The 24,021-nt window shown below is 42.2% G+C and overlaps 1 protein-coding gene across 4 annotated transcripts in view; it reads left to right on the plus strand.

Annotated features, from left to right (window-relative positions):
• The first annotated feature begins 9,159 nt into the window (after window positions 1–9,159).
• The window catches only part of Ptprm (protein tyrosine phosphatase receptor type M), an 825,932-nt gene continuing 811,070 nt past the window's right edge, over window positions 9,160–24,021 (plus strand). For 2 of the 4 annotated variants that reach the window (XM_076837055.2, XM_076837053.2), the window contains exon 1: window positions 9,161–9,809. In XM_076837055.2, coding sequence (XP_076693170.1) covers window positions 9,737–9,809 — 73 coding nt within the window. In that variant the 5' untranslated portion in view covers window positions 9,161–9,736. Of the gene's footprint in view, window positions 9,810–24,021 lie in introns of all 4 variants that reach the window. The other 2 variants (XM_076837052.2, XM_076837057.2) reach the window with 2 other exon arrangements.

Below are 24,021 nucleotides of genomic sequence, written 5' to 3' on the forward strand. Positions count from 1 at the left end.
TCACAGTTTTAGAGGTCTCAGCCACAGATGGCTGACTCCATTGCTCTGCGCCCAAGATGAGGCAGAGCATCATGGCAGAAAGGTATAGGGGATGAAAGTGACTCAGGACAGGACCACTAGAAAGCAGAGAGAGAGAGAGAGAGACAGGGCTCTGCTTACCAGGGACAAAATATATGCCTCAAAGGCACACATTCAGTGACATACCTCTTCCAGCTACACCCACACGCATTGATTAGTTTACGATTCTCATAACCCCATCATTTCACCTCAAAATTTTCTTATGTTGTTGTATACATGAGCTCTTTGGGGATACTTCATATCTAAACTGCAACACTGCCAACGCTCACAATCCTAACATATCCTTGAAGAGTAGATTTGAATTATATGGGAGCTTTGGGGTCATTACATGGACATCAGTGTAGTACATGGCCAGAGGATGGCAACTTAGGCAACAATTTGAGGAATAATTTATGGTAGGAAAAGAGACCAAGGTGAAGATGGAAAATACAGAAGAGGGGGTTAAGAAAGGGAGCTCAGGAGAAAGAATATTTGCCTACAAATCACAGCTCTACCAGTTATTGCTCGCTTAGTGACTGTGGCCTAATTACCCTGCATTATCTACGTCGCTCTAGGGTTAAACATGTTTTCTCAACTCTAAAATGGGCGTAATAACCACACATGTCCTTTAGAGTTTCAATCCCTAGAAAAATGTTCTGTTCATAACAATTCAGTAAATGATAGCTTAAAAACAGACTGGGATAAGTTTGAATGTGTTCCCCTGTGCCTGTCTCATATTGAAAATAATGTCTGTCTAGAAATGGTCGATTCCAACTACAACATTGGGAAACTTTAAAATATCAAAGATGAAGAGAAAGTGAAGATGATCTTGTCTTTGATGTTAGTATTGAAACTTTTTTTTTTTCATATTCTACTGGAAATCCAGCCTTATTACAGATCACAGGACTTAGGACACATTGTTGCAATAACTTAATCTGAAATGAGAATGACATTGTTAGCATAACGTTTCTTAATAGTATTAGTCAAGCTGAGCTTTAAGGAACATACCTATCGACTTCAAAGGATTTGTTCTAAAGAAAGTGAAATAAAAAGGAAATAAGCATCCATGGGAGCATGATAGAGAACCACAATTTCCATCCTGAATTCTGGAAAATCTGACTAACCTCCAAACTGTGTTCTGAGAAAAACAGTTGTCTCATGCAAAAGCACAAGAACTAATATGAAACGTTAGTTCAAAGCCTCTGGGCAAAACGAGGGACACAAAGACAGACACTCTCTCCTTTAATGAACCCCCACGTGGAAAGTCGCTGCTGCGTGGTGAGCTGGTGCCTGTGCCTTTGAACTTCCTGTGATTCAAACAGCGAAGTGTCATTTCTCACTCTTGGACTGCACCAGCAGCTCTTGAAAAACTTCCCAGCTCCAAAAAGTTTGCAGAAATCTTTTTCTTCTAGGACTTCTGGGTGTTTTAACAAAAGATGTAGAGTGACTGTACAATGATAGCCTCAGGGCTCTAATCAAATCTTTGTAAACCAGATTTTCTTTTTTCCAGATTTTTCATTTTCTTTTTCCATGTATGATTAACTAGCCTGAAAACTACTGTTGCTATGACTGTGTGCAGGTGGGTTCAGCGTTCATGTTATTGCCGCTGCTGCTGGTTGGTCATGTAGATGTGACCTGCTTCTGGGCAGGAAACAGCTCCTGCTCCAGGGGGACAGGCAGACAGGCCATTCTGGTCAGAGTGTGCTTTTGTGCAGGCAGTTGTTTCCCCTAGTCCAGGATGCAGGAGCAAAAGGAAGGAAAGGGTACAGTGTGACCTGTTTTCACATAAGGACATAAGGCCCCTGGGCATCAGGGCAGCCCAATGTTTTGCCTGCACACAGAGCAGGAAGTCACTGGGAGATCCCAGTCATTCTCTCAAGAGCACACAGACCAGCCTTCAGAGAGAGTCAGGTGGGGCCAGCAACTCGCCAGCAGGTTCCTTCTGTAAAGTACTGTTCCTAGGAACACAGGCTTGGACAGAGCGGCAACCATCACATTCTCTGGTATATGGAGACTGCCCTATAGGATCCTCCTGCTGCTGACTCTATGACTATGTAGGGAATTTTTAAAGAATATCCACCTACCCAACTATTATACCTAAAAATACAAAGAGATGAAAGTTCCAATCAGAAAAAAAATATTTTTATTAAAATATGACCCATTTGCAAATTGTGAATTTTCAGCATCATCTAGTAAAATTAAATAGAAGAGCTTGCTTAGTCTGGTCTGTTACAATAAAATATCTGAGATCAGGTACTTTAAAAACATAATAGGTTCATTTAGTTTACAATTTCAGAGGTCCAAGAGCATGGTACTGCCATTAGCTTCTGGTGAGGGCCTTGTAGAGAAAGAATATCACATGGAAGGAGTGTGAGAGTGAGAGGTCACACAGTAACAAGAGGAAAGCAAGATTCTGGGGTGGGCCTAGTTTACTCTTTCATAGCAATACACTCTGGTGGAAACTAATCCACTCCTGGAGACCAGCATGAATCCTTTCATGTGAGTAGACATAATCCAAGTTCCTCCCATGAGGCCCCACCTCTTAAAGGTGTCACTACCTTTCCATACCATTGTACTGGGGACCAAGCTTCCAGCACATGTACCAAACCAAAGCTGACCTACATCATATATTCTGCCATAGAATGATCTATGATCAACAATGTATATATCACTGATGATGAGCCAGGAACTGTTCTAAGCATTTACATTATTACCCCCATTTAATCCTCACAATTCTGTGAAATGGATAAAATTATTATCTTCATTTGACAAATAAGGAAACTGAAGCACAGAAAGGTTAAGAGAATTGCCCACAGTTGCACAGTCTAACAATGGGAGTATTAACATCTTTAAAAAGGATAGCCAGGCACAGCGGCCATCACACCTGTGCTCCCAGCTATACGGGAGGCTGAGGGAGGAGTAGCATTAAGTTTGAGGTCAGTCTGGGTAAGACCCTGTCTCAAAATAAAAACAAAAATAGACTGGGCTGTATCTCAGTGATAGAGTGCTGGAATGCAACGTCCTGAGTCCAATCCCCACTTCTGCAAAAAGGAAAAAAAAAAAAAAAAAAAAACTATACAAATGCTGTGTTACCCTAGTACCAGCTATGAGGAAATTAATTTATATTCTGAGAATAGTGTGGGCAAAGCAAAAACTAGCTAAAATCTGTTACCTCTCCCCTGTTAATCAGGTCACAAGAAGGAATTCATGGAACATCTAAGACTGCAACCTGGTGATTTAAGCCTTTATACAACTGTGGCTTTGAACTGTGCTTGGATGAGCTTTGCCTTTGTCAGTGACAGGTTCTGACCTTAGGCAGGATATGCACAGTCACAAAAAAGGGCACTTGCCCCCATTCTTTCTTCTGTTCAGGTAAAGCCAGGACTTCGCTGGTGGAAGGTTAGGTGACCTGCTTTCTTCTGGCCCCTGTGACAAACCAGTCCTGTGCTTTCATCTTCATCCCACCCTCCCTGGTTCCACATACACACATTTGCTGTGGTTTGAATATGATTGTCTCTGACACTGGGTTGAAGTTTAATCCCCATTGTGAGATGTTAAGAGGGGAGGAACTTAATCGGACTTGGTGCTTATAGGTGGGGCCTTTGGCAAGGGATTGAGTTTAGGCAAGGTCATGGGGGTGGTGGTTTACAAGGGGACACCAGAGGAGACACACATGTACACATATACTTTGTCTCTTGCCATATGATGCCCTGTTCTACCTCAGAGCTCTGCCAGTAAAACCATCACCAGATGCAGCCTCGTGAACTTGCACTCCAAAAGCATGAGCCAAAATAAATGTCTTTTCAACTTAACCGATCTTTGGTAAAGTGGTAACAGGAAGAGGACCAAGACAACATTCAAAGGAGAGTGAAGCTAAGAAATGAAGTTCTGGATCGAATGTTCTGTTTGCTCCTCTTCTATCTGATGTTAGGTGTTGGGGGTGGAGCTGAGTGGTAAAGCTGAGCGTTCATGAGACCCTGGGTCCACCCAGCACCACAAAAATATATAAATACCCTCAAATGTGTAAGGTGTGTGTTTGAGTCTGGGGATATGTATGTCACTCAGCCAAGTATTTCTGCTGTCCCACAGCTCACACAGGTCTCTAAAATAAAGAAAATTAGAAGCAGAATAGGCAGGAGCGAGGGGCACTGCTCACTTAAAGCTTAGCTTAATCAAAATAATAAATAATCACGTTTGCTCAGTGCCTGAGTTTACACAGAGCTTTCACATCTAATACCACTTCTACAAGCCAGGAAGTGGAAATGAACTCATTTTACCCACACAGTTGGGATTCATTTTGAATTGGACTTTGAATTCAAGCCATCCATCCTCCCTTCCTCCCTCCCCCCCAAACATACTTTTCTTGATCAATAGAAGAGAATGCCTCATTGTGGAAACCTACACAGGGGTGCTTATTTCCATTTTCCATTTATTATCATAGAAAACATTTTCATGATCCCAACACACATCTAAAAATGGGAAGTCGTAATCTCAGCAAGGCCTAGATAAGAACACATGAGTAATGAAAACTATGACGATCTTTTCCGTTTCCACTGGATCACCACAGTGCCCATTAAGTGGTCTTGGAGGTATTTAAATGATCCTTTCCCTCTATGGAAGGTGAGGTGATATTTTCCATGGCTTAAGGAACTTCTCTGCATGTGGTTAACCTCCAAATTCAACATAACATTTAGGATATGAGGGATGGATTTTGGTCAGATCAGTTTTCATTTTTTAATTTACTTATTTTAATGGGTTTGAGATCAAAATCAGAAACAGCTACTGTTGACAAAGGCTTTATTACTACATAGGCTCAGCCAACAGCTCTGCAAACACTGGGTGAAAGGGGCTCCTGCCATGGCCTGGGCCTTGGAGAACCCAAGTATCACAAATCTGTAAAAATATTTATTTAGGAACATGTGGTTGCCTCAGTCACTAGGGGTCTGGCGCTTCTTACTGAGAGATCATAAAATGTGACCCAAATATTGGCTCTGTTCAGGCCCCAGAAAATACTTCACCCCAACTTTGCCCCATGTCCTTGAAACAAAAGGCAGATGCACCCAGCATCTGGTTTATAGGACATGATGCTGGTGACAGGGAAGATGGCCACTCCTTTGTGCATGCATGACATAATAGTGGAGGACACTAATTTGAAGTCAAGTCCTTCCTTTTGGATAGCAAGAAGATTTTGGTTTTAGGTAATGGGTGTTGTTTCCCAGTAATACCAAACACCCATTTCCTTGTTTCTTTTAATGATCCAATTCATGGGTCTGGAGAAAGTCACACATTAGTATATATTTGTGTTTAGTTGAATGTGGTCATTGAGGAGTATTTTATAAAATTAAATAATGAACTCTACTGTTAAAATGGTAGCTATGTAGTAATAACAGAGGAAACAGGATACTGATTCGTTAAACTGGCAGCTGGGTGGACTCAGTGCGAGAATTGCTGGTAGGTTTACATTTTATTTAAATTTGAATAAGGTATAATTAAATTTTCAAATATGGAACAGTTTCAGGTTTAAAATTTTTGTATTTAAGGTGGGCATGGTGGTGCATGCCTGTAATCCCAGCAACTCCAAATGCAGGAGGATCGCAAATTCAAGACCAGTCTCAGCCACTTAGCAAGTCCTTAAGCAACTTAGTGAGACTCTGCCTCAAAATTTAAAAAAAAAAAAAAAAAATTAAAAAGGGCTGCAGATGTGACTAAGTGGTTAAGTGCCCCTGGGTTCAATCCCAGTACAAAATGTAACATAATATATCTATCTATCTATCTATCTATCTATCTATCTATCTATCCATCTATCTATCTCTGTCTATCTATCTATATGTTGAAATTTAGTCATAATTTGTATTTTGATTGTGAATTCTAATAGATCACTCTGAATCATTTGAAAAAAAAGATAAATTTCAAATATATGAGGTAATTATAATTTTCTAATTTAAAAAAATTGACTTTTTTTTGGAAAATACATGTTCAGATTTTGTATAATTTGAATACACTAATCTTTTAGATCACAGTTATAGTAATGAAAATGTTCTCTATCTGGGCTGTCCAGCAGCCATTGGCCATATGTTCTTCCTGAGCACTGGAAATGTAGCTGGTGCCACTAGGTGACAAAACTGAAAGTGGCTAGGCACTGCCATGTACAGATGCATAGTTTTAGATCCTAGTTGTTAACAGAATGCACATGATGTGAAAATCTTAATTATAACAACCTACTTGGTGATTTCACTAAAATAAAATTGAAATACACCAGTTTTCTGGAATATATATGCCATAATATATGAATTATGTATTCATCACTTGTCTATATATCCAGACTGTTTCTTAACAGTAAATCTAGATATGCATAATAATGTATTTTGTTGTCTTCGATGTTTTGTTGACTTTCTGTGACATAAAAACTATGGTAAGGGCTGGGGGTATAGCTTCATGCAAGTCAGTACTGCGCATGGTCAAGGCCCTGGGTTCAATTCCCAGCAACTCTCCCCCCTCAAGAATAACCCCCCCCAAAAAAAGAAAAGTGGTTTAAAAATATCTTTTAATTTGATTCTTACCAAAATATAAGACGATATATAGTAGTTTACTATCTTGATAAAACTTAGACATATGGTCTTCCTTCCCTAACTCTTCCCCAAGCCACCCCAATATTAGGGGCTTCCTTGACAGCATCCCTAACTCTGGCCATCCACAGTCTAAATGTCACTATTGTCCTTATATGCCCTCGTGTGACATGAAGTTAAACTGAAATGAGAAATTTCCTTGCTGAAAATACAAGCCAAAGCAAATACCCCATTGTGAGCATCCTACAGTAGTCCTTCCTTAGGATCCATTAGTTTTCAATAGAGGTCTCTGGTTGGTCTCAAAGGCTGCTTTGACCAGTTTGTAAGAGCCAGTAAAAAAAAAAAAAATAGTAGTAGTCTGGAATTGTAAGGGAAGATGTGGCTGGGTAAACTCCCCTTACCCTTTGAAATGTGAATGTATGAATGGCAGGCTCTTAAGGGCAGTCAGCCTACCCTTGTCATGAAGAGCAGAGAACAAGGACAATTGACATTCAGACACTCAGCTGAGCTTTAAGAAACAGTAGGAAGGGACAGGATTTTCCTGAGGTTACTAGGGAAGTCTGTGGTAGCAGCAATGGAATTCCCAAACCCTGAAAATTCCCAGGGGATCAAGCCCAGTAGCCCTGGGCAGTAACCTGCTCATTTACAACCCCCATGTTGATTTGTTTTATTTCCCAGTTAATAAAAATCACTCCACCAATTTAAAAAATCACTTGTACTTAAATCCTAACCTTAAGGTCGGCTTCTGTGGGAGCTCAAGCTAAGACAACCTCTGGCACTTAACACAGTGCCTGGCAAACAGTATTGCCTTAATAATTATTTACTGAAAGAATTAACATACTTTGCAAATGAAATCCTACCCTGACATTAACCTCTTCGCCCAGCTTAAAGAAGTTAACTCAGAAGCAACGTGACTAGACTGACTTTTATTTCCTATCTGGATCCTCACTAGTATACCATTCCATTGGAAAATCCACTACCATCTTTAAAAAGCAAATTTTGTGTTCTGGTATAGGCCACAATTTCACCAAAATGGAAAGCCCAGGTTGCAGACTGGATCATCCTGGCTTGAATCCTTTTTTGAAATATGAAACTTCCCTTCTTGTCAGACTTCAAAATTTCATTTTTTTTCAATTGAAGATAAGGCTGAACATATTTGGCTAAAATAGCATGGTGATGTAAGGTATATTAAGATGAAAATTTATTAACATGGAGACTGCTTTTAAACAGCAGGTCTGATAAAGACCTAATAAGTGGTATTCAGGAAGAAAGTGCTGGATGCCATAACAAAGGCAAACGTCATGGGATTTACAAATTTACCCTGGGAGGATGACACCAGCAATGCATACTTGTCTGCTGGTTCTGGGGCCCTCTGTAGAGCTGGTCAGCATGAACAGGGTCAATATATTTATTCGGTCTTCAAAGCACCATAAAGCAGGGGAGGGTTGATTAGAGGATGCCTCTTGGAGGAAGCAGTCCAGGAGAGCTCCAGGCACCCTGGAGTCCACAAGGACTTGATTTCTTGCCAAGTTTGAACATTCTGATATTCAAACAGTTACTTTGATTTCCAATTTAACCTTTTCCCAAGCCCTCTTTGGCTGCAGTGGGTAGGCCAGGAGCCTACAGCTCTGTTGAGTTGGTTCAATGTGCTTTTTCTGAGGGAGATGTGGATCATTAAAAATAAATAAATAGCAAACAAAATGCTTAAAATTTACCCTTTATTGAAGCAGTGGAAGTCTAAAAAAATTCTCAGAGTCATCTCAGACTCAAAATGGCAAGTTAAAATATTTCAAGACATTTTTCATTCACTCCCCATCTTTCTTTCTCCCCTGTTGGCCAGCACTTTGCACCAGATAAAAAAAAATCACGGTTTATGTTCAAACCCAGGGACCGCCGCCTTCCATGACAGCCCGCGGCTCCAACACGGGACGCCGAGACACCATGCAGCATAGAAGCGCACCCTGCTTCGCCGGTGCGGGGGGCTCGGGGAGCTGTGTTTGTGCCCCACGGGGCCACCCGGGCGCAGGTTGGAGCGCGGCGGCTCCAGCTCCTTCCCCTGGCCTCCGCCAACTTCTCTCCGCCGGCGGCCCGGAGCAGCCCGCAGCCCTCCGTAACCTCCACGATCATCTCGCTCGCCTTTCTCACAGACACCGGGGAGCGCGGGCCCTGCGACTCCGGGTGAAGCTGGTCCTGCTCCCGGACACTGCTGTCCGGCGCCAGGGACAGAACCGCCTTGGCCGCGCCCGCGAAGCTGCAGGCCGCTGGTCCCGCCCCGCGGCTCTCAAACTACTCGCAGCTCGTGACCCGGGACAAACTTCTGGCGAGGCGCAGCCCCTTCCACAGCCACCCTCCCGAAGCCAACCACCGAAATAGAAGACGCGGTCGGGGCGAGGAGGGGCAGAGGGTAGCAACCCTGCGGCCGCTCCTCCCCGTGCGGGTGACGCCCGCACCCGCGGCGGCGGCCAAGGGGCCACCCCCTGCCGAGCTCCCGGAGGCGCCTCGGCCACCGAGCGCCTGGGCACCGGCCGGCGGGGTGCGGGCGCTCACGCCCTCTAGCGGGCCGCGGCGGTGCCGGGCGGCCGTGACGTGGGCGCTCCCTTCAGCCGGCCTGCGGGGCATCGCCAGTCAGTCGGGGAGCAAGAGCCCCGCGCGCAGCCGGCGCGGGCTCGGCCATCGGCGCGCCGCCGCCGGGGGCTGGCTTGGGGCTGCCAGCAGAGAGGCGGCGGGCAGGACGCGCGCGGCCACGGCCACGGCCGGCGCCGGCGGCTCGGGTCCCGAGTAGCGGAAGGCGAGCGGCGGCGGGCGCAGCTGCCGGAACCCAGGGAGGATTTTGGCTCCGCGGGCGCGCCCTTCGCTCCCTCTCACAGCAGTGCCAGACGCCGAGCAGGGCCAGGAGCAGGGCAAGACGACCCAGGACGCCGTCCCCGCGCCCCGGTAGCTGCTGGAGTTCGGACTTCTGCAACTATTGGCACTTTGGAGGTTTGGTTCAGGGCTTTGCTATTTACGCGTCTCTCCTCGCTGTGTGGAAGCCCCAGCTCCCGTCCCCCCTCCGCCTTCGCGTGCCCACCCTCGGCCGCCACCGCCGCGGAGCGGCCGGGCGTGCACCCAGCACCATGAGGAGACTTGGGACTTGCCTGGCGACTTTGGCTGGACTTTTGCTAACTGCTACAGGGGAGACGTTTTCAGGTAGGCACAGCCACCCCTGGGGCGGAGGAGTCAGAGCGGGGTGTCCCAGACGCTGAAATCTCCCGGGTAGGAGAGTTGGAGGAGGGCGTCGGGGCCGGCCAGGGGGCGCGGCAGGTCAGGCACCTTGTTTGCGAGTCAGCTGGGCACAAGGCGAGGGGCCTAAAGGGAGGGCTGGAGCCGAGCACCTGGGCCGGTGGAGCTGGCCCGCTTCTAGGACCAGTCCTGGACCCTGGTCCCCCAGCCTGGCCCCTCTCTTGGCGCCCTGGGCTAGTGCCTTGGTTTGGATGCCCGCCACTTCGAGTCCCTGGCCAGCTCCTAAAGGAACAACAGAAAACTTTGCTTGAAGTTCTCAGCAGCCGCCGCCGGGCGTAGGCGCTGCGCTGTCCCCTCCGACCCGGAGAAGCAGCCGGGCGGGGGCAACCAGTGTCCAGCTGAGCCCGCGTTGATCTCCCTCATCTAACTGCAGATCCGGGGGCGATTTCCCGGTTCCCTGACCTCCCTGCCTACCCCTGCCGCGGTGGCCGGCGACCTCAGTAGATCCCCGTGGTAGCGCGGAGTCTTGGGAGAGCCCAGATGAGCGTTCCTTGTCGGTTCCAGAGAGGTGTCCGAGACGGTAGAGGAAGTGACAGCCACCCATGCCCGGGCTTCTGAGGCCCTGCGCTGCACAGGACACCCCCTCCTCATCCTCGGCCCCCTTGTGGAGCGCCGCGTCCAGTGGCAACTTGTTAACCCAGCCGGGCTGCCGCTGGTGTCCCAGGTGGAAGGAGGGGACTGGCAGTGTGCACAAGAGCAAGCATGTTCTTGCGGGCGCGCTGGGGCTTTAGGAGCACAGAAAAGCCCCTTCGTGGAGACAGGATCTTCAACCCGAGATGGGGGTCAGGGGCGAGGCCAAACCTCGCATGGTGTTCCAGGGTTTACCTCCAGGATGCCCTTTTTGTACCTGGAGGACCCACGTGGATGGGCAAATGCTGAAAACATCTTTACTCTTTCCCATGCTTATTAAATGAGCTTCATTAAAGTCCGTGCACAGCGGTGGGGGCGAACTTTCTTCTTTTTCTTTTAATAATAACCACCTCCTCCCGCTATTTGGCCTTACACTTGGTTTGCAGAATAGGTTTCTATGTTTATTTGGGAGGAATGAGTAAGTTGGACACTTTTTTTTTTTTTTTTTTTTTTTTTTTTTAGATGGAGACTTTCATTAAAAGCGAAAGGCACATTTTAAACATTAAAGGCATTTGGCACTCTGGCGCATGAAAACATCAATTTTTACTTTCCTGGAGTCCAAGACCCTTTGCTGTTAGTCCTCTGTTGTGTCTTGCATGTTGCTGAGCTGCAGGACCCCTGACCCTGACTAGGGGACAGAGATGGAGTGGAGCTTGTAGATAGCTGATTGCCCTGAGCTTTGAAAGATACCCAAACAATTAACTTGAAGAGAAATACCCTTCCCCTTGTTTAATTTTTCCTTAGCTGATAATTGCACGTGCTGCAAAGATTTTAATGTAACATTACATGACTGTCTGATTGGATGTAGATTTTGGCCTGCGTTTTTACTAGTGAATAATGGATAGCACTTGCCAGTTTGGAAGTCTAGTAACTCATTAGCATTAGAAGCCAATTTTGAGGGCCTTAGTGGTGTTTTCATTGTATTAACATCTGTAACTCTCTGCCTGTATTTGTTTAAATTGAAGCTGTGTTATATATCATTGGAATGAATTTTTAAATTGTATGCAAGGAGGTGGAAAGAATTTTTTTTTTAAATATTTATGTTTTAGTTGTAGTTGTACACAATACCTATATTTATTTATTTATTTTTATGTCATGCTGAGGATGAAACCTGGGGCCTCACATGTGCTTGGTGAGCGCTCTGTCGCTGAACCACAACCCCAGCTCTGGAAAGGAATCTTTATAAGGCTCATTTAGACTTTGTGGCACTGACCTATGTCCTTGTTAAGGCTAGTTTAAATGATCAGTCAAGCCCAAATAGACTTTTACAAAATTTAGCCTGATTTTTCTTTTGAAGGAAATGTATATTTTTATTTGTTTGAATTATACCATTAACTAGAGTTTTTCTTCTTTTTTTATTTTGAAAATCAGTGTTATCCTGGTATGTTAGTGCATAAAAGGGAAATGAAGGGGTATATCCAAGTGATTGCTTAGCAAAGTTAAGATTTAAAATTTGAATTTGCAGATTTCATGTGTGCAAGGATCAAAGATATTGCAGTTCATTACAGTTTTTCCCCTTCACTTTGCATTTTAGTTCTTACAGGTTCAAGGCACTTCATGCTTTGCAAAAGTCAAGTTTTATTATTTGTATGTTTGGGAAAGTTAAGTCTGATGCTCTGGGTAACATTGACACATTTCTTTTTTAGGATTCTTCTGGAAAGGGCAATAGTTGGCTACTTTTCATCTAATGTAGGAATAGATTTTGGAAGCAGAGGAGTCAGATTGGAAGCTCCTTGAGGGCAAAATCGATTTCTTTTTCTTTCTTGGTTCCCCATATCACACTTAACACAGGGCCTTAGGGCTCACAGGCACTCACTATTTAATACATTACTAATGTGAATCTGGATTATTTGCAAACTTTTGGTATGTGTGTGAATTGACTGGAATAAAAGGAAGGAAAGGAGTGATTGTTAAAAGTTACATTTGGCTTACATTTTCCCTGTGGGGCTTCTCTGGAGATCACCTAATAGACTAAACCATGAAGTTTATGTACTTGGGAGTTTCTCGTTTAACTGAGATTTATGCGTAAGACACCTTGCTGTGCCCCTTCAGCAGTGCTGTTCTGGCCTCCTCTGGGATGGGTTTGAAATGAAGACTGTTAGTGAATCATTTCAAGAGGTGGACTAGACATCTTTTGGATACCAGACATCAGAAACAGAGTGTTAAACTCATTGAAAGAGAAAAGAATTAAGATTTTGACCCAGGAGGACTTTATCAACTGTAAACATTTAACTTAAAAATCTTTACAGTATTTAACTTGTTATGTAGACTATCCCAAGTTCACTTCGTTTCCAAGGCTTTGAATATTAATTAAACATGACTTATACAAAGCACATAAGACCTGAGCAAGAAAGTTAAGTCATTTTACTTTTGCTTAAACTTCTGTCTCCATGGTAAGAATCCAGAGAGTTGGCAAATTATTTAATTTTGACCCATTTCTTAAAAGTCAAGTTGTAATATATGCTATATGATGAAGTGTTTAGTTCTACCTTATAATGTGACTGTTGTTTTAAACAAGTTCTGTTAAGCATTTAGTTCATAGACATAGAAATACAGACTTGGCCCATTGTGTCACCTACCATATTTGGAATAGATTAAACTTTAAACCCTAGCATAACCTTGTGAATTTGGGTCTCTACTGGAGAAATATATATATATATATATATATATATATATATATATATATATATATATATATATATATTAGTGCTGGGGATGGAACCCAGGACCCAGGACCTCTTACATGCTAGGCAAGTGCTCTACTACTAAGCTACATCCCAGACCTTGAATAAAGTCTGTAGCTCACTTAATAGCTTTGTATCTGTGTTGATGTCTTAGTTCTGGTAACTCTGCTGTGCTAATGTAAGATGTTAACACTGGGGGAAGCTATGAAAAGGGTGTATTTGAACTCTTTGTACTGTTTTTGCAATTCTTTTATAAGCCTAAAATTATTGCATAACAGACTTTGTAAAGAGTCCATTAAAAGAGTGGAGATAGATTTGTTTAGCATTCTGATTTAATTTTTCTTTTTCAGACAACTACAGTCATGACATTTTACATTCTTGTGGTGCGTGCACTAGATAATTGATAGGAAGCAAATACTTCAAGTTTAAATCAGCAAGCCTGAAAGAAATATGCCAGGAAATTACTGTGACATTCTTAGTGTTATGTGTTTGTAAAGAATTGCTTGAGCACAATAAATTGTTCTGATCTCAAAAATTATATGTTTTAGTATGGGATTATTTTACAGTTTTTCACATAGGAAGTTCCTGCATGTAATGATATATAGATAAGTGTGTATACAACTTGAATAATTCTAAATGAACTTTCCTCATAAAACAAGTATTTTGAATCATGTCCTCAGATTATTTAAACCTTGAACAAATGAAGCATATATCTGGGAAATGTTCGTTTGGGAATTTAAGCATTTCTGGGACAATTCTCTATAAGTCAGTGACTTTAAATTTTTCATAGAGCTTAATGCATTCTTGGAACTGTTAGGCTAAGTATCTAATTTGATGGAGGAACTATGTTTTGGAGTAAGTATGGTTTCCTTTCAGTTTTTGTTGGAGATTTTATTAAGTTTCCTAGAATGAACATGGATTATCTAAGTATTCTGGAGCATAGTTTCCAGTTAGGAGGTCAAGCATTTTAATGACATTTTAATGTTTCCAACATATCTCTAAATGTAAAGTTTTTGTCTTTAAGGGTGATGTCTATCATTTACTCTACTTTATTCTAAGATTCCGGTCTTTTAAAACCAATTTTTCTACAACTTACTTAGAGTTTCACATCTCAGTGTGCTTATACTTTAATGAATATAGCATAGAACATATCCACAGGCTTATTTTATAAATCAGGGATAGTTTAATTATGAATGTCTAACTCAATAATGAAGTATTTTTAAAAGATCCAAAATACTACAAGCCTTCCTTTAGAAGGGGATGCAGTTTCTCAGGTTCCTGAAATATTGTGGTGGTTTGAAGTTTAGTCATCAGAAAGCCTTAGTTTACGCTGTAGCTATGAAAAACCTAGCAGAGAAAAATAAACAGGGCTGTGTTGGGTGGGGAGGAGGAAAGATTTAGTCACCCAGTTTCCTAGTCCATAATTCATTCCCCTTCCCCATTGGAGGGAGTGAGAGGGGGCAGCTGGCAAGGCCAGGGCATAATTAAGGGACGGGTATGTGAAAGAAGAGAAAAAAAGAAAACAGTGTGAGTAGCAAAGAACCGTATACTTTAGTGAGACAAGCTTTGCAGATACTATCAGGCAAGGGACTCTGCTCTGAAGCCCTCCTTGGTGACAATTTTGTAAGTAGATCATGTACCTTGGCAGTTTTGGGTGGCTCTTAGGAAGGCCAGGGGTACTGGGCCAGTGTTGATGGGAAACTGGGTTTGCCCCTGTGCGCCTCGAAACAGTGGGAACAAGGATCACCTAGAGTCCTCCTTACAGAGGTTGCTGCCCAGGGCCAGGGACAGTGATTCTGATGTCCTGTCACCTTAGAGCAGGGACCAGTAGCATCCCCTTGGTTTGTGTCCATGCTTTGAAGAGCTGTTGTTCTAAAAGTCGGTTTGGGGCCAGCAACAGCAATATCGGTCAGGAGGCTGTGAAACCTGCAGATTCTCTGGTCTTGAGTCCAAAACTGCAGGCACGAGTCTTAGCACTCTGTTAAAACAAGCCCTCCAGGTGATTCTGAGGTGCCTCGAAGTTTGAGAAGTCAGGGATGATTTAAGAAGTCAGGGATAGTTTACACTGTTGTATGAACCCTTAATTATCAGACTCCCTTCATCGGAGCCAAAAGAGGACAAGGGTAAAAAGAGAATGTGTTTTCATTCATTCACCGATTGCCCTCTTGACAAGCACTGACAGAATTCTGGAAATGGCCATGTGATTGTGCTGTGACTTAGATGAGACCACTAGTATAGTACTTCGAACAATAGTCTTCCCTGAGCAAGATATTGATTCAACCAGTTATGAAACTATAATACAAAAAGCTTCCTGTAGTGAGTATAAAATTCTAATTAAAATTTGATGTAATATTTTTTGGAAATTTCTCCACTTTGATTCTTGGTATAGAATTGTTTTTTCTTTTTGGTAGCAGGGATTAAACCCAGGGGTGCTTAATCACAGAGCCACATCCCTAGTTTTTCTTCTTTTTTTATTTTAAGACAGGGTGTTGCTAAGTTGCTGAGGCTGTCTTTGAACTTGTGATCCTTCTGTCTTAGCCCCTAGAGCCTCTGGTATTCCAGACGTGCTCCACTGAGCCCAGATAGAAGATATTTTTTGAGTTGTTGTAATAATGGTGTAACCCAATGTGCTTATTAAAATAATGCCTTTAGGGCTGGGGTTGTGGCTTAGTGGTAGAGTGCTTGCCTAGCATGTGTGAGGCACTGGGTTCTATTTTCAGAACCACATAAAAATAAATAAAGGTTCACTAAGAACTAATAAAATATTTTTTTAAAAGTAAAATAAAATGAAATAATGCCTTTAGATCAAGTTAATATTTCTTTCTCAATTACTGTTTATAAATCCCATTAATGATGTAGAAATAGGCAAAGATAAGGAAGACTTAGTTGACACACTTTGAAAAGTTGCCCATCTATTAAGAATTTCTAGATCTACTCAAACGTAAGGAAACAGGGACATTTTTTAGAAAAGACTGGAAAAATTAATTTGTATAAGAGTTGGAGTTTTAACATGGAAATATGAAACTTTGGAAATATACTCTTCCAGATAAAAAAATAAAGGATTTTCATTTCACGTCCGAAGTACTAACAATGTACAGCCTGAATTAGAGCCCCGTTTTTCTGTTAGCCACAAAAGAGTGTTACGGCATCTGTGTCACTTAACACTCTGGGTAAATAAAATTGATTGTGTTGTTCATTTAATGGATTTACGTGAAATGCATTCAGCAAGACTGAGACTTTGAGAGAGAAATTGTTTCAGAGTGCTTGACACAGGCTGGCTAGCCTCCTACTGCCTGTTCCTTCTGCTGTCATCCAAAGCTGATCACTAGGTGTAGCTGCATCCCTAAACCCACCTGCCTGAGCCAGGAAAGGTCTGGCCTTTTCCATAGAAGGCATTCTGAATTTGATTCATTTACAGCTCAACTGTTTGTATGTGTATCTCTAACTCCTAATTGTACAATTAAATTCTTTAGTGAAAGCCATAGTTCTGTTAGTACTAACTATGGTATAGTTTGTTGTAATTCAGCACTCACCCAAATACAACTTTAGACTCCTCTGCAATAATCTTACTCATTTTTTTCTTTTCTTTTTTGGCTATATGATATGTTGCTGCTAGTCTACAAGACAGGGGTAGAATTAGAATAGGTATTCTTTATTTGCTGACCAAGTAGGAGTTCATGTTCACCTCTGGTTTCCTCTTGTGGTAGACCAGCAAAAGCAGTGGAGTGAATGGCTCTGTGTAGGTGTGGACAATCTTTAGGAAGCAGCTTATATATACTGTGTTGACATCTGTAAGAGATTACTTCTCTGACACTGAAGATTTAAGTATATAATTCAAGAAATCATTAGAATTTGCATGGAAATCTGATTCAGTCATTTTTTTTTTTCCTTCTTTAAACTCAGCAGACTAATGAGGTATTGAACTTTTTTGTGGAGCACAAATGTTGGGCCCTGGCTTGGAAACAAGGTTAGGTGGAGAACCCAATGGAAGCAGGCTCTGATTTACCAGAACTGGGGCTCTGGGGAGGGAAATGGCATCACAGGCTAAAAGACTGAAGACTGAGGACACATAGGAGCAATTGAAGAGAGTGAAGAATCTAGAGACTTGTCACAACTGTTAAGGTTTTAGAATCTCCCGAGAAGGAACAGGCTACTGTTTAACAATGATTTATCTCAACGTGCAACTGCCTAAGCTGAAGCAAAGCATTTACTTTTTATGGGCTGCAAAGCATAAAAGCTTATAGAGCATCAGTTTGTTTTCAGATGAGTGAATATTCATTTTAATCTTTTGCTCCTATTCAATATGCAGAAAGCAGATTTATTGCATACAATGAAAAGAATGTGTTTTAGTTTGGGTTCCCTTGGAAGTCAGAGGCCTCCTGCATCTCCCTGCTTCCTGCTGTGGGATCACAATGGGTTCACAGATGGGCCTGGGACAGAGGGAAAAGGAAATATATTGTGATCTGAAAACCACACCCTCTGGAAAATCTGGTTTATTGAAGCCTCATATTTGAACTTTCTTCTTGGTTTTGAATAACTTGAAGAACTTTACCTCATGTAATAACCAAATACTTGAAATTGAAACCTCATATTCTGTCTAGATACAGACTTAAGTATTCCTTTAAAAAAAGTACTGATGATGTACAAAGTCAAATTGCTGACTAGCATGTAGTACTCAATAATATTTGTTGAATGAATGAATATTAGTGAGTAAAGTTCCCTTGGAGAGGAAAAATACCAAATTACTTAAGCTTACTGATTTTTTTTTTTGTTTTGTTTTCTCCTTTCTATCCATTGTGACTTTTAAAAAGTATTTTCAAAAACCTTAACAATAAGAACCAGGTGTGAGCTTATTGTCCTGTGCATTTTGCAGTTTGCGGGTGAACAGCGACTCAGTCACTAAATTTAAAGGGAAAACTGTTATTTAAATATGTAAGCCTGTAATTTCACCTCATATAAGAATTATAAGTCAGTTGTTGCTATAAAATAGAATTTTGATATAATACTGATCACTAAAAAATGAGTTTTAGTGTGCAGTAGATTTATCATGATTCTATTCTAGGAGGATTTGATTTAGTCATCGGGATATTAAAGGAACTGTGATATCACCACAAGCGGGTTCCATCACAGAGAATAATATATACTGTCTCTGCTGCCTTTTATTTCAGATATAGAATGAAATTAATTACACCTACATGGAGCTCAGATGGCAGCTTGATAACATCGGGCTCATCTTTATTGTAGCAGGCATGCTCTCCTTGCTTTTCATTCAGTGGGTACCTCCCAGGTGATAAAACTTAATAAAAAAAGGCAACTTTGACAACAATCTCATAAACTGTGTTTTCTACTTCCTTGACTTTTGAAGCTTGACTGCTGAGTATGGTATGAAATTTCCGCAGTGAGTCAGGGCACGGGTATCAGTTGGCATTATGTCATGTGTAGACTCCAGGGGCGGAAAGGTGTGGCACAGAAGTCATGGAAGATACTTCCATAACAAAAGACATGTTAAGAAGAGAAGAGCATCACACATTTATTGACTTAAAGTTTGAGGGGACAAGAGAGCCTTTGGCAATGAAGACCCAGAGAAAACTGCCTGTTTTTTGCTGAGGAATGGATGTCTTGTAGAATTGCAGTTCGATGGATGGTCTGATCTAATAGTAATGGATGGTGATGGGAAATGCAGCAGGACCTGTCTGTTCAGATTCTTTTTGGCCTGTGTGGCATTCCTTCCTGCAGGTATGTGGTAGGACCCCTCCAAATGATGGTGGAGAAGGAAGAGAGTGACCTTTGGGGAGAGATTTGGGGATTTGAGGAGATTTGAGGAGAGAGGTTCCAGTTTCTGTGGCCCACCTTGGGGAAGAGGAATTCTGGTTTCTCTGACTTGCTTTTGAGGGAGAAAGGCAGGAAGCAGAAGTGCAGAGAGACCCCACTTCTGAAGTCTAGGTCTTCTATTGTCCTTTAGTTACAGTACTTAGCAAACCAAAGCGCCAGATTTTGAGGGTAGCCTGTTCTGAGCACAGACATTATGTTATGGAAGTTTTTTCTCTATCTCACTGTCAGTTGCCATTTGCATCTTAGGTGGGTTTTTAAAGAGCCTGTCCCTTTCTTTCAAGCAATGCTCAGGGGGCAGGGAGCCCTGAGAGCCTGACTGTGGGGGATCCTTTGTTGTTGACCCTTAGGGGGTTGTGGGTGTGGCCTCTCCAAGGAGAAAGAGACAGGAATCTGTGGAGGTCCAGGCAGTATTGGGGGGCCCTGGGGCACAGACAGAAAGGCAGAATATCCTGGTCTGATCACCTTCTTGGTTTAGAATTGTTTCTACTTCTGAGTAACTGTGTGGTCTTGGTGCATTATTTCATTTCACTGAGCTTTGGTTGTCTTTTCTGGAAAACACCTTGCAGGTATAATGTAAATACTGAAGTGCATGGCATGGGGACGGGGAGGGCTTCTTGAAGTGACTGGTTGTGTGTATTGTAACAGCCATTCCATGCAGATTGCAGGTTTAGCTGCATGAACTCATTTTCTATCAATTAAAAAAGGGTTGAACATTGGCAATATTTCATGTGGTTCAAACTCCTGGATCCCCTTCTCTAGGTCCAAGACTTTAATGGTTGTGGTTCTGGGAGGTTGTATAATTGACATATATGCATGCATGTGTAGTTACATATGTATATCAGTTACCAGCATATGGCCAATATTATGTTTTATAAGAAAACACTTGTAAACAACTCCTTCCAAATTAGCAAAATAATCAGATTGGCACCATGGAAAGCCAGTACTGCTCAGTGCTGTGGAAGGCAGTGTTGGACACTGGCATTGGATCCTTTTGAAGTGTTTGTTAAGAATGCAGAGTCCTGGCCCTCAGAGACCTACCAAGTGGGGAACTCTGGAGTGACCACAGAAACTGCTAGAGAAGCCCTCCAGGTGATGTTGCTGCTCATTCAAATGGAAGAGCTACTAAGGTGGGAGAATAGCAGTGACTCATGGGGACCCTGCCCTTGTGCAGGATTAACTAGTCTTCTGTGACTGGTGATAAGAAAGCATGAGTGTCAGAATTTTTACATACTGTTTGATTGACCTGAGAGTTTGAAGCAGAGACTTTCTGATGTCAGAAAGAGAAAATTAATTATGAAAGAAAGTGTTTTATGTTTTATCTTCCAACTCGGTGACCTTTAGTAAATGTGATATCAGTCTGGAATTTGAGGGGGGATATAATGAAAGAATAAGGACAGTTCAGGGTAATCAGAACACTGATGATTTTAGATCTCTAAATTTGCAGGTCTGAGCTGCATTTTGAGATGACTCATTCAGGGAAGATCATGAGACAAGATAATCTGCAAAGTATTTTGGGGAAGACTATTTTCTAGAACTTATTCCTTTATTTCATGTACAGTGAAACATATGGACACCGTGGAATCATTTGCCTTAGGGGCCCTGTAAGCATAGATGTTTTGAGTTCCTAGAAGTCTCATAGACCTCAAAATGAATGTCCCAGTCTGCAAGCACTTGAAATTTCCATTTCCTTATCATTTTGGTCAAGGAAGAATGGTGCTTGTCAAAATGTAGTCTCTGGGAAAGGTGGCTCATTAAGTATTCTTTTATATGACATCTCTAACAGGATGTCACTTTAATACATTGACTTCTTTGGATTCAGATTTCTCACTTGTAAAATGAAGACATTTGATTCAAAAATCTATAAGGGTCTCTCCAGTCACTTGAAAAGCGTGAAGATTGTCAGGTATTTGCATCTTAATTCAAATTAATTTGTCAAAATCACTGTTTAAGAGAATGGTCCCTGGATCCATGGGCCATTTTTGCTGGGTGAGGATGGGAGAACTGTGTAGAACATGGGGAACTATTTGAGAGTGTTCCTGACAGAGCACAAGGTGGCTTGCTAAGAGGAAGTGGGTGCTGAAAGGCTGTTTGTAGGACTTTTGATGCTTGGCACATTTACCATAGGTTGATCCTGCAAAGATGCCTGCAAGAGAAGTTTACTCTGCCTGTGCTTAACAATGTAGTCACCATTCACAGAGCCACCAAAGGTTTTGCAGTAGTAGCTCTGTGGTTCTCTGCGTAAATTTTGACAACATAAGTAAGCCGTGTTTCAAGGGCTTATAATTGATGGTAATAATTTTTTTTATCAGATATTGAACACTAATTATGTGCTAGGTCCCATCCTGTGAAGATACAATATTCTCAAATTTATTACTGCTCTGTAGTTAATAAAAACTTGGCTAGAGGATCTATAGAGGCTTTGGGAGGTCAGGTTGCCTGCACTCCTGACCAATCCAGGTCATCTGAGCAGAGGGTACATGCACTGTTGTCATTTCTCCCTCTCCAGAAAGTCTCCCGTATACACACAGACTTTCCTTTGCTTAACTTATGCATTGCTGTGATACCTTCTGCCTGTATTAAGTGTGCTTTAAGGAAAAGCATTAAAAATGTAGTGTGGTTATTTGTTTTGCTGAGTGATATTATATTGCATAATTTAAATGATGACCTTCTGAAAAGGTTTCTTTCTGGACCTTAGTTCTAGGAAAAGAGGTGATTTTCTTGGACAGTTTCTTTTCAGGAACATACTGAATGTTACAACCCACCAAATCTTCCTTTTTCTGTGGGCTTGTAGAAAGACAGTTTGAAATGTATGTTCTCATAGTTAGAACTATTTTTTAAATACTTTTATTTTATTTATTTATTTTTATGTGGTGCTGAGGATTGAACTCAGCACCTTGTACATGCTAGTTGAGTACTGTACCACTGAGCCACAACCTCAGCCCCAGAACTTTTTAAAAAAAGTTATTATTTGTTTTAATTAGTTATGCATCAAAGTACAGTGCACTTTTTATAGCTTTATTTATTTATTTATTTATATGTGATGCTGAGGATTGAACCTATGCTAGGCAAGCGCTGTTCCACTGAACTACAGCCCCAGCCCAATGTACAACGGACTTTTAAATTGAGCAGCAAACTCGGACAAAGCAGGCCTACATCTGATAGAGAATGTGTTGGCTATTGTAAGAGAGAAGGTCAAGGGCTAGCAGGGCTGGTCCCAAGGGTTCAACACTGTCATCAGATTGCATCATCAGATTCTAAGTCTTCTTCTCTAAGCATCTTTCCTGTCTCTGTGATATTTCTGAGGAGGTCCAGGCTAACTCATCCACGTCCAAGCCCAGTGGGAAGAGAGATTCCATTCCCCAGTGGAACACATTGCTCCTGTGAATGAGCTCCAAGAAAAACTGGCTACTCCCCCTGCAAGAGGGTGGGTATAGGCAAAAGGGCAACGAACCATTCCAGACAGTCATCACTCTGTAGATCCTGGTTTCTGGGTTTTTTTTCCCTGCTTGATTCTTAGCCTCCTCTTCATTTCTCTCACCTCATTCTAATATATCTGCCGTATTTTATGCATCATTATTAATGCACTAAATCTTTTTGGAACTGGGTGGAGGTGGCAGAAAATAAATGAGTTCCAAATCTTGCCATTTGAGTCAGTGTTCCCAATAGGACTTTGGGGTGTGTGCTTTTTTTTTACTTCTTAATAACACCATGGAACACATTCATTGCTTGCTAAAGATTAGAACACTGGAGTGGGTACAGAGATTCTTAGACCTTTCTTGAGTAGTTCCCCAATTTATTGCTTAAAGTGTCAAAATCTTTGGGTTATGCCAAATATGTAGGTAGAAAAACATAAAGATCATTTGGTTAAGCAGCATTTTATGAGAAAAAAGAAAAGACTCTCCAAGTCTTTGTAACTTTATAATCAATATAACTATGAACATGTTATATTTGCTAACAGACTATCCCCAAATCTATAGACTTAGAGCAATTTACTGCTTTTCATGTTCCATGGTGGTTCTGCTGATGTAAGTTGGGCTTGGTATATTTGTGTAGTGTCCACTCAGCTGATCTTGGGGTTGGTTGGCTGGGATGGCCTTGGCTGAACCACCCGGGTATCCTTCCATGTGCTGTGTGATTCTCCACCTGGCAGAATTTCCAAAGAGAACAGGAGAAGTGCACCAGGGCTTCTTGGCTCATGCTTGGGGAGGGTACCTTGTGTCTACCCCTCATTCTGGCCAGAGCCAGTTCCAAGGCTAGCCTAGAATCAAGGGTGCAGACAGATTTTACTCCTTGGTGTGGGAGATTGGAAAGCCACATGGTAAAGGATGTAGGTGCAAGGAGAGGTGGAGTCTTGGGCCTTATACAAGGATCTGTTGGATCTAGTGCATATTATCTGAGATGCTTCTGCCTTATAGAATACAGTTAGGAAATTGCTGACAGCATGAAAAACAAGAATTTGGGCTCCAAAGACTTGCATTGAGGTTTCAACCTTGCCACTTACTGTCATCTGAAGAGGGAAGTTGTTGACCCCCAGTGAACTCGGTTGCTTGTTTGTAAATAGGGTCATCCAATGCCATGTGGTTCATGGGTTTGCTCCAGAGACTGTTACAAACCTTGTGTCTCTGGGGCTTGGTGAAGGTGTGATAATAGCCCAATTAAATCTAGTTCTCATTGTAAGTGTGCACATTTCCAGTTGTGAGTCACAGGGCCCCACTAGACTCTAGGCACAGTTGTTTATCTGTGAAATGGGAGCAATGCTTACTTGGCCATCCTGTCAAAAACACAGTGCCTGCTGTAGCGTAGCTGATATTATCACTACCAGAGCCCTGTGACCACAGGATAAACTTGAGCCACTCCCTTTCTGTCTGCAAGCCCCAGAGGGTATGGTTTTCCCCAGTCACATTGTTTCTTCTATTTGTAATTCTGACTCATGAACTTGCTATTTTTCCTCATATACCTGGAGCAAGGGAAAA

Source organism: Callospermophilus lateralis, chromosome 17 (genome assembly GCF_048772815.1).
Source record: "Callospermophilus lateralis isolate mCalLat2 chromosome 17, mCalLat2.hap1, whole genome shotgun sequence".
NCBI lineage: Eukaryota > Metazoa > Chordata > Mammalia > Rodentia > Sciuridae > Callospermophilus > Callospermophilus lateralis.